We start from the raw sequence: 11,772 nt of genomic DNA on the forward strand, positions 1-11,772 counted from the left end.
AAAGTCATAGGTTTCACAACCCAGAAGTCCATCAACAGAATTGATAAATAAATTGTGGTATATTAGCAGCTGATAATCTTTTTGGTCTCAGGACCCTTTTATACTCTTAAAACTTAGTTATTATACCGATTTATACTACTATAACATCCCAGGATTTGAGGCCCAACCTACTGGGTGACCTTGACAGGTGAAAATCATTTATAAGTCAAGTAGTTTAATCTTACTTACATTTGAACACTTTTTACTTAAAATTATAATTTTAATAGATAGCTATTAAGGGTAATTTGGGTTGATTTGCTATATGATTTACATCTCTTTCCCAACTCCCTTCCCCACCCTCTGCTCACACCATTGTCAATTTTTCATTATTCAAATGTAAGAATTTTAAAAATAAAATAATGTAATTCTTTAAATTTATAGAAATAGAAGAATTACCTCCGATTGATCATGGCATTCCTATTACAGACCGAAGAAGTACTTTTCAGGCGCACTTGGCTCCCGTAGTTTGTCCTAAACAGGTAAAGTTTCTATGTCCAGTTCACTTTGATGTTGTTTTACCAAAGTAATTCAAGTAAATGGTTTTCCTCTTATGTTTGCTCTTATGTTTAATTTTCACATAAGATGAAAATTATTTGTTCATTTTCCTACCCCGGAATTACTGTGAATCATGGAAGATTTGTTTCGGTTTTAACAAATTAGGGCTTAACCCTCTAATGGATTTCCAAACAAGAAAAGCGCATTGTGTGGAAAATTATGATGCTTAATAGCTTGTTAAAAAAATTATTTGTCCTATTGTGTGGGAGTTCTGCAAAACCAAGTCGGCTCCATTGATGCCCAGGGAAGAGGACAGTGGACAGACTGGCTGAGCAGAGTCTTTCTGACCTGAATTCCTTTTCCTTTCTGCCTCTTGATCTTAGGTGACCTGATTCCCACTCAAGGACACCAAATGGGAGAATTTTCAATCACAAACTGTAACTACCTAGAAAGTTAAATTAACAACAGAAGTCTCATTAACTTAACATAGGTTTGAATCCTTAGTCTCTTCTCTTTGGTCTCTATAGCTCCTCAACTGTAAGCCCTTCTGAAGCCCTGAACTACAGGGTACAGTTCTTTGTACCAGGCTGCACTTTCACTCTCCTCTGCATTGACTTGTGGTCAAGATAACAGCTTTTGGTTCAGGCTTCTGGCTCTGTCTGTCCGCAGTTTGTCCTTGGCTGTTGCCCATAATCTTGTTGCCAGGGTCCTCCTTAGACATTATGTTCTGAATCTGTTCATCCTGGATCCTCTTTCTTTTTCTGATTATAGTCTCTTGGACTTACAGGATCATAATTGTGAGAGCTCAAATAAATCTTAAAGATCAGTGTCTGCTTTATTTTGTTGATCAGGAACCTGAGAACCTGAAAGATTAAAAAGTAATAACCACAAGATAACATAGTTTCCGATTCAAATTGATCTCCCTGGCTGCAGCTCAGTCTTCCCTACCTCTATTATTTCTTCCATACTCTTTGCCAGAAAGTTACCTTTCTGAAAGATCTCGCTGTGTGTCACTGGCCCCACCCCCAATCTTTGCTTATATCCTTTGTGTACAAGGAGAAACCTAAACTCTTCTATGGGGCCCTTTGCAATATGACCCTAGCTTTATCATTCCTGATACATTGTCTTTCATCTCATTCATACTCTAAATAGTTTCTACATAAAACTATTGGTCGTTTCCAGAACCTTTCTCTTTTATGTCCCTGCTAAGGTTACCAGATAAAATATAGGATGCCTAGTTAAATTGGAATTTCAGATAAACACTATCGTATGGGACATACTACTAATAAAAAATTATTTGTTGTTTATCTGAAATTCCAACTTAACTGAGCATCCTTTATGTTTTATTTGCTAAATCTGATAGATTTGCACATGAAGTTTCCTCTGAATGGAATGACTTCTTCTTGCTTGCACCCCTTTCTTCCCCTCAATCCCCAAGAGATTGCTACTTATCTTTCAAAATTTGGCTCTTGTTACCTTGTCCGTAAACTTTATAGGACTCCAAGAGAGCTTTGGTCTTACAACATTTGGAACATAACCATGTTGTACCTGTCAATTTGGATACATAAGTGTGATAAATTTTCAGAGTTCATTTTAAAAAATGGTCATATTTACCTTTAAAATTCTTTACAGGGGGGACAATTTCATCTATAAGGACCTTAAACGTAGTTAGTGCTTAAATATTTGTTGCTATTTGGTACTCAAAAATACCAGGTCTGGAGGCCAGCCTGACCACTCTCTGTCAGCACTGTGCCCTGCTTCAGCTCAAACTATAAGGCCCAATAAAGCCTTACCTGTGCCTTTGAAGAAAAAAAATATATCAGGTCTGTAGTTTTTTATACCAATTGAGAGTATCTGTTTCTGCCTCTAAAACAAGGAAAAAACTTTGGAAATGACCTTTTGAGAGTGTAGTAGACTCTTTTTTTTTTTTTTTTTTAATTTTTTTTCAACGTTTATTTATTTTTGGGACAGAGAGAGACAGAGCATGAATGGGGGAGGGGCAGAGAGAGAGGGAGACACAGAATCGGAAACAGGCTCCAGGCTCCGAGCCATCAGCCCAGAGCCTGACACGGGGCTTGAACTCGCAGACCGCGAGATCGTGACCTGGCTGAAGTCGGACGCTCAACCGACTGCGCCACCCAGGCGCCCCTGTAGTAGACTCTTTAAATGAGGAGAAAACTTTGGAAATCGCTTTTTCAGAGTATAGTAAATTCTTTAAATCACTATTTCAGTACAACAGTATTCATATCAATATGCTTTAAGATATTTTTCTAGCATTTATTTATGGAATAAATAAAAAGTATACATTGGTTTATTTATATTACTGCTGTTTTTAAGGTGAAGATGGTTCTTGCCAAATTGTATGAGAATAAGAAAATAGCTAGTGCCACCCACAACATCTATGCATACCGGTGAGTAAACCTAACTTTAGGAATGTTCAATTTGTAAAAAATGGGGGAAACTGATGCATGATTTTTAAAATAACAACTATTATGTGCGGTTTTTTTCATTATAAAAGTAATAATCACGTATAGAATATTTCGAATCTGCAGAAAAGGAATTGGAGGGAAAATCAACCTTTTTCTGCCATTAAATGTAACTGATAATAGTTGGATACATTTTGATAATATATTGATACATTTTCCTTGTCTTCTATGCAACTTTTATTTTTTCAGTGCATTGCCGTAGTATTTATATTAACTAACTAGAATTTAAATAACTTGAAATAAACAATTTACCAAAAGCATTTTTCCATGTTGTTATAATTGCTTTATAGACATTATTGTAATGGCTGTGTACTATTTCTTTCGGGCTGTATACCGTAATTAGCTATTTCCTTTTTCTAGTTTTTCATATTTTTCATTATTATAAAAAATATTCTTGTGAACATCTTTTATACATTCTAGATTATTTACTTGGAGTAGGTTCTGGTTACTTGAGATTATTTTTTGAAATGAAATGGGCGTGCAATTGAAGAAGAAAGAATATATTCCTAGAAGTAAAATCATCAAAGTATGAACATTTTTGAAACTCTTGATACATAGTGCCAAATTTTTTCCCAAGTTTTTCTTTTAAACCAGTGTATGCTTTCATTGGCAGGGAAGTAAGTGTGCTTCTTTTGCTGTATTCCTTCTAGTTTTGAATACTAAGGTTTTATACAAATGTTTGCTGAAGTGTTAGTAAACAGAGGAAGAATATATTTCTAAATACGTAAATTAGTATAGACTTAAAAGAACATATTTTGGGACTGAAATGAATCAGAATATAAACATAGAGATTTAGTGCAAATTTAAACTTTTTTTTTTTTTTAATGTTTATTCATTTTTTGAGAGACAGAGACAGCATGAGCAGGGCAGAGAGGGAGGGAGACACAGAATCTGAAGCAGGCTCCAGGCTCCTAGCTGTCAGCACAGAGCCCGATGCGGGGCTTGAACTCACGAACCATGAGATCATGACCTGAGCCGAAGTCAGATGCTCAACCGACTGAACCACCCAGGTGCCCCAAGATTTAGTGCAAATTTAAAGTGTGATTGAGAATATTAGTAAAATCTAGGCTATCTGAAAATCAGAAAATTAAAAAAAACAATCCATCACTTTGGATAGGTGAGTTTTTTTATATTACTAAGTCACATTTCTTTAAGTGCCAAAATTTCCAAAAACTATTTGTTATATGATTCCCTGCTTACTAGAGTATCCCTGGGCAGGATTTTGATGTTTTGAGTTAGGGTCATCAATATAAAAACAAGGGATTAGACTCTGCTTGCTCTCAGTGATTTGAATGTGCTTTAAAAGTATTAATTGCCATTCATTCATCCCATGTGTTTATTGAGTGCCTATGCTGTGCCAAATACTTTATGAAAGTTAATTTTGATTATTTCAGGAACTCTGCCCCTGCAAAAAGTTTAGCTTTTTCAAGATCACAAAGTTGTTAAGTGGAGTCTGATAAACTGATTTCTCTCTCTTTTATTCCGACATGGCTCTGTGGCGGCACCTTCAACAATCAGTCGCTGGATATAATTTTAATCTTAAGTTATCAAAAAGTTAAATAATATGCCAGATATTCTATTTCAGGCCCCAGATTTTTGTTTTTAAGTACCTGGAAGTATTTTTTTTAGTTTTGCAAGTTAGTAGGTGATCAGACCAGCTGTCAATTCTCACAGATATCAGCACGATTTACACGCTTACTCCACCTTGCTCCATTATGTTATAACTGACACTTGGGAATGAAAGAGCTTAGCTTGCCAGAATTGTGTGGCACCTAAGACTAAACCAGGTACAAAGTGGAGTCTTGCAGGATCCCACTGGAAGTAAAGTAAATAACCTTTATCTCGTATATGGACTTTGTGTTGTATATTTTGAATGCTTAGGATCCTTTTAAGGTTACTTCTTGGTTCTGGGGCTGTGTTCCTGCTTTGGAGTTACGAGGCACTCTTCAGGCTACTGGTATACACAGCTATGGGATACTGCATTATCGTCTTCCTGGCATGTGCCGAAAAAGTAAAAATGTCCTTGGTATTTTCATTTTTAAAAAACCTAACAGCACTGATTTATAACTCAAGTTTTCTTCATTTGTTCCATAAAATTATGGTGTTAGGTTATAATTACAGTCCTAATATACACCAACTGCTGACACCTTTTTGCCTTAAATTTGCCATATAAAATTTTGTCTAATAGCACGAACTTTGTTCTCTTGGAATGAGGTCAATTCTAAATAATAGTAGAGCCTGGTCATAGTAGGTGGGCAGTAAATATTGATTGAGTCAATGAATGGAAAGATAGATTGAAGGAGGAATGAGTGAATAAATGAATGAATATGATTGCTATAATACATATGAATATATAATAAATATGTGAATATGATTGCTATAATTGACTTAGGTATATAGATATGGTAGTATCTGGCTTTTTTATAGCCACAGCTGGAAAAGTATCTTTGCTGCGTTTGCCTAGTCCTAGATGGTGTCATCTGTAGGGACCTAAAAAATCCTGTAGACAGCATACCTTAACTGTCACTGTTTTCTTTTTATATCTCACCCTTACTTGCCGTGCATATTCTGCTACAATGTAGCCCAATTATTCCAAATGCAAACTTTCTAGATAATTTAAATAGGTAAAAATATCATGATTTATCTCAGATATTGATAATTAACCAGGGGAAAAATTATAGAGAAGGTAAACCTTATAATTCTTAGAATGGGGAGGATAGAGAAATGTTTGATGGCTAGAATAAGATGTGAGGAAAGTATAAAATGTTAATTTATGTTGATTCCATCACCTCCATCTTTTTTATATACTCTTTGTCTCTCCCACTAGCTCTAAGGCTCTTTGAAGACTGAAGTATGCCACTTATTTCTTTATATCATTTCATGGTGCCTACATACTTCTCTACAGTATATTCTCAATCAGTGGTTTTCAGTGACTACTCTCTGTAACCTTATAGCTTCAAGATTAGATGAAGTGTCAGATGTATAAACTCACCTTTCCATAATTATAGCATTTATGCTTTAAGGGAGGTGCCCTTGATTCCTAGCTTTCCCAAATATAAAAAAAAATGAAATGTACTGGATAACAAATCAGAGAAAATGTATCTAATATATAGTTCAAGAAGAATTTTTTTTTTTTTACAAATATGCAGATTTTGGAAGTAAATTGATTGCAACAAGTATGTAGGTGTAACTTTTAGGTGCAATATTTTGGAGTTTCAAAGTGTAATACTGTTATATGTATTTCTAGAATATATTGTGAGGATAAACAGACCTTCTTACAGGACTGTGAGGACGATGGGGAGACAGCAGCTGGCGGGCGTCTTCTCCATCTCATGGAGGTAAGTGTAAGTTAAACCCTGGTAATCCTGCTCTCTGAGCCATAAAATTTTTCAATGAAACAGAGCTCTATTTAGGAATAAGTAAATCAGTTAGGCTACATGACATGAGATATATTTGGGATAACTAGTAGTTAATTTTTAAACCTTGAGAGAAACGTTTAACCACTTGATGTGGGGCAGAAAGCCCAAGGTTAATAACAAGCGCTGTGCTTGGAAGGTCTGGCAGTCATAAATGATAGAAGATTGTCTTCAACTCTAAAAAAGCATCTCCTTTTTGTTTTTCAACAATGTCGTCCCTGTATTTTCTCTGTTCTGTCTTTGTGCATTTCTTGTTAGTTGGGTATTATTGGACCATCTGGATAGACCCAGAATATTGCTTTTTTCATTAACTTGTCCATCTCCTCACCTTATATTCTAAGACATTTTCTTACCTGTCTTCCAAGATTTCTGTTGAATTAAAATTTTTTTTTAGCAATCATGTATTTAAGTTTTAACAGTTCTTTCTTCTTGGGGCATCTGACTGGCTCAGTCAGAAAAGCATGTGACTCTTGACCTTGGGGTCATGAGGTTGAGCCATTTTTTATAATGTGTTGTTTTGGCTTTATGAATGCAATTTCTCTGGGAATAGTATTTAGAGGATTTTTTTTAGATGTTCTCCCCTTTAAATTTTTCCTGGTCCATTTTAGTTTGTTTATCTTGTCCTTTCTCTTTCATGCTGCTGGATTTTCTTCATCTGTATGGTGATCATTGATCTTAATTGTCTATTAATTTTAAGAATAGATTGGTTTTTTTCCTAAGGTAGTTGCTATAGTTTCTTCTGTTACCGTATGTGGAGGTTTGTTTTCTAACCAGGCCGTTTCCATGATAGGAACTCTGTGTGGTCAGGCCTGTGGCCTGGTGGGCTTCATGTTAAGAACAGCATTTGACAGATACCCAACTGAGGAAGACCTTGCTGGTAGGCCCCAGCAGTTACCCATGCAGCCCGAGTTCTTTCCAGTGTTTTGTTCAGAAGCATGTTTTGGTTGTTGTTTGGCCTAGGGGCAAAAGGCTATTTAAACTGAGCTATTTTGGTTGAATTCATGAAGAACTGGAACACTACCTGCATGAGTTCCCCTTCATTCTTCCCAATTGCCCCACAATTTAGAATTCGAGGACACTGTGGAGCACAGTGTTTGATTTCTAAATTCTGTCACCTGAATTTTAGGAATCTCACTCTGCTCACTTGGGTGGTTCTGCCATTCAAGTCATAGGGAAATTTTATGTGCAGTTTATCAACTTTTTTTTTTTTTTTAATTTATTTTTGGGACAGAGAGAGACAGAGCATGAACGGGGGAGGGGCAGAGAGCGAGGGAGACACAGAATCGGAAACAGGCTCCAGGCTCCGAGCCATCAGCCCAGAGCCTGACGCGGGGCTCGAACTCACGGACCGCGAGATTGTGACCTGGCTGAAGTCGGACGCTTAACCGACTGCGCCACCCAGGCGCCCCATATGTGCAGTTTAGAACTCGAATTTGTACATGTCTATGTGTATATCTAATTATGCTTCTGAAAATAACAGATTTTGAATGTGAGAAATGTCATGGTGGTAGTATCACGCTGGTACGGAGGAATTCTACTAGGACCAGATCGCTTTAAACATATCAACAACTGTGCCAGAAACATACTGGTGGAGAGAAACTACACAAATTCACCGGTGAGTGCTTATTGATACTCTATAGAGTTTCTCACCATTGCCTATGAAAATAAAAAATAAACAAACCCAGACAGAAAATTAAGAATGAATCAGAGTGTTTGTGGTACACTGGGAAAACCTTTGGAAATTGTAGACTTAGCTTCTAGTAAAAACAGTGTGGCCAGTTAGTTGTGTAACCTTGGGCAGATCACTCCATCCCTTTGAGCCTTAATTTCATAGATTCATACAGAATTTTATAAAAACTTTTAAGACCCAGTTATTCTTCAGTCCCTAAATTGAGGCCAGGGGAGGTTGTGTAGCTAATGCTATGAACTAGCTGTTCTTTAAACGTATGTGAAATTCCGGGGTGCCTGGGTGGCTCAGTCTGTTAGGCGTCCGACTTTGGCTCAGGTCATGATCTCACGGTCCCCCGCATCAGGCTCTGTGCTGACAGCTCAGAGCCTAGAACCTCCTTCAGATTCTGTGTCTCCCTCTCTCTGTGTCCCTCCCCGCTTATACTCTGTGTCTCAAAAATAAATAAACATTAAAAAAAAAAATTAAACACATGTAAAATTCTGATATTCACTGTTAGTGTCAGAGTCCCTTCCCTCTCCCCTGGCATGCATTTGGATGTCTGCCCTTAAACTTTGAATTATTTTTGTTTCATATTTTATAAACATGTTTATTTTATTTAAAGTTTTCTACCTTAACTTTGAAAAGTGCACAATAGATTAAATAGATTCAAACATAAATCTGTTAGATGAGTGTTTTCCTTGACTATCCTTGATTATTTTGGAAATATTAAAATAGACTATAAGTAAAAATGTCCCATAAAACAGAAAGATGATGTACATGGAAGTAATTATATTTTCACTGTTCTATTTATTCTGTATGATTAGACTTAAGGTTCCTAAGCCAGTATCTTGATATAAACTGGGAGATACTACATTGATTTATATCTTTTTTTAGGAGGAATCATCTAAGGCTTTGGGAAAAAACAAAAAAGTAAAAAAAGACAAGAAGAGGAGTGAACATTAATACCTAAAATTATACAACAGGTTAATTTGCCTATAATTATACACAAATTCCACAGTCATCAAGGAATATTGTGCAGAGAGGATCCTGGACTGCTCAAGTCAGCCAATCCATTGTGGACACCAACGTTACCTTTTCTTCTTTGGTTATATCATCTGCCAAAAATAGAGAACTTGTGATATATTCATGTGTATTTCAGGCTGCTTCAGAAGAATTAATTTGAACTTAATTGCCACTTCATCTAATCTTAGGAAGGTAATAGTTGTCCAGGGCAGTACCTGAATTAACTGTCCATTTCGGTACATGTCAAGTGCCTTTGTTAGGTGGGGAAGAAATGTCTCGAGAGGAATATAAATACCTGATATCTTGTCATCGGATTTCTCATAACGTTAAATGAATATTGCCTTTTACTGCTCTTTATGGCTTATTGGAATAGGAGCTCATTGCAGATTGATCTTGGAGAGTTTCTTCTTGTGATTTTGGTTCATAGGAAGTCACCTTGCATTTTATAGTGTTCATCACTGAGTAATGATTAAGCAAAAATCCAGGCGTATCCATCTGCAGTTATGTGCTGAAGCGATAATTCATCTGACATATTTGTTAGCACAAGTGTTATGCTTTGATTTCTGTCGCAAATTGGTGATTGTGAAATTTCAAAATGTGGTTTTTTGGCTTTTACTTTTTTTGATTCTTGTAATGCAAACCAGTAGATATGGAGTGTCAGTAGTCTCTTGCCCCTGAAACGTGTTAGTGTAATATTCTAGTTTTGGGTCTTTTCATATCCTGGGAGTACCTTTCTTGTGATCTTCATTGAGGAATTAGGACTACTGTAGAAGCTCTTCTGCAGTTAACGGGGCCTTTCTAGAAGGGGATAGAGGTAGGAAAACAACACTGGTATGGGGTGGAGTGCATCATTGCATAGTTATGTAGGTATGCTCCAGCTGTCTTTCTCAGCTCCTTGACTTTGGGGCGAAAAGGAGCAAACATTTTGGTTGGGAAAACAAAGAAAATCCCTCTTGTCCATTCTTACCAGATCTTCCTCAACATCAATGTTTTATGTTCCTTTCATCTGCAAGTTATTCTGTTTACCTCTAGACAATACATTTATCTTTGAGATCTAACAGTAAGTCATTAACTGTTCCCCTTCAGATATGATTGCAAACAATTATTGAGAGTCATTAATTGATTGCAGATTTGCCTGAGATTCTCTTCCAAAGGAAGGGGACAGAAATTAGGAGGCAACTTGGAATGGTGCTTGCATTATGGAAAGCATTGCAGAAAAGCAGACACAGATAGATAGCCTTTTCTGTTCTCTTGATGTCTTACCTTTAAAAGATCCAACAACCTTATTTGGTGTTTTTAATAAAAATTGAGTAAATAGCTTTCCACTAGGATGGATTCTGAGAAATAAAATCCAAGTCATATTTGTTGTAAATATGTCTGATGTTGCCAGTGATCAACAGTCATCGAAGGATGTGCTATATATATTTAGAACACCTAGGTCAGATTCCATGAAAAGTATATCCAGTGTTATTAACTGTTAACTAAAGAAGTTGACGACCATTAATTAACACTAAAATAATTTCACAATTTTAACACATTCTAACCTGTGAACAAAGATATAAAATAGGAAGAATTTGGTGCTGCAGAAAAATTGAATTAATTTTTCTGTAACACCAAATGTGAATTTCTTTCTTGCTGTTCATCTCAGTTGTTTAGGTCTTTATGGAAGACCTTTAATATCTGTGATCTTATTTTCCCTTATTTAAAAAAAATCTTATTTTTGCATCTTTCTATAAAATTATTAATCACATTTTCCTGACTAAAAAACCTAATCTCCTTTGCCTAAAGTCAGTTAGCTGGGAAGAAGAGATCCCAAAGTCTCTAATTCTGGAATCTGAGTTATTTACACCCAACCATTGTGGACCCCTAGCTAATGAGAGCATCTTTTTCTCTATTTAAAATTTCTCTCCAGTAGAGGATTTTCAGATTCTCCATACAATAATTTTCTATAGCCAGATCTATGCTGTGGCATATTTTGTAGTATATTGTGTTAGTTAAAAATATTCTCCATATGCCAGTTATGTAAGAGCAAGTAGCATCTACTTTTTACGTGGAAAAGCAGTATGGTTTGGAGGTACATATCATGAAGCAGTCTGTTTGAAAAGAGTTACATCAAGCTAATCACACCCAAGAAAGAATAGCATGAAGCAGATACTGTTTGGCGGGCAGGTGAAATTTACTGAGAAAATTGTATAATCACCTCTAATTGTACTATCTAGAGATAACCATTATTAACATTTACTATGTACATCCTTCTATTTTTTTCCTGTGCATGATTTTGTATATATGGCTATTTTTCTTTCCATAAAAATGGTATTAAACTGTATATACTGTTTTGTATCCTGCATATTTCATATAGAAGCATATTGTTAACATTTTCCCATGTCAATAAATATTCTTCTATGGCTTAATTTCTTATGACTACATTGTATTCTGTCTTCTGGGTGTATCATACTATACTAACTGTTCTCCCATGTTTCCAATGTTTAAGTTTTTTTCAATTTTATCGCTTAAATATTTATGAAAAACTAAATCATTGTGTGCAGATTTTTTGGTATTTGTCTCTGATTATTAGGAAAAATTCCTAGAAATAGAATTTCTTGGTCAAACATTTATACATTCTAATAGCTTGATTGGTTTAGCC

The 11,772-nt window shown here is 35.8% G+C and overlaps 1 protein-coding gene across 4 annotated transcripts in view; it reads left to right on the plus strand.

Moving 5' to 3' along the window:
- The window catches only part of IMPACT (impact RWD domain protein), a 29,846-nt gene extending 18,341 nt beyond the window's left edge, over nucleotides 1-11,505 (plus strand). For 3 of the 4 annotated variants that reach the window (XM_047828296.1, XM_047828299.1, XM_047828300.1), the window contains exons 7-11: nucleotides 421-518; nucleotides 2,872-2,945; nucleotides 6,268-6,358; nucleotides 7,917-8,051; nucleotides 9,000-11,505. In XM_047828296.1, the coding sequence (XP_047684252.1) occupies nucleotides 421-518; nucleotides 2,872-2,945; nucleotides 6,268-6,358; nucleotides 7,917-8,051; nucleotides 9,000-9,068 (467 nt within the window). In that variant the 3' untranslated portion in view covers nucleotides 9,069-11,505. The remainder of the gene's footprint in view (nucleotides 1-420; nucleotides 519-2,871; nucleotides 2,946-6,267; nucleotides 6,359-7,916; nucleotides 8,052-8,999) is intronic. The other variant, XM_047828297.1, reaches the window with a different exon arrangement.
- The last annotated feature ends 267 nt before the right edge of the window (nucleotides 11,506-11,772 follow it).

This window comes from Prionailurus viverrinus, chromosome D3, assembly GCF_022837055.1.
Source record: "Prionailurus viverrinus isolate Anna chromosome D3, UM_Priviv_1.0, whole genome shotgun sequence".
In the NCBI taxonomy this organism is placed as follows: Eukaryota; Metazoa; Chordata; class Mammalia; order Carnivora; family Felidae; genus Prionailurus; species Prionailurus viverrinus.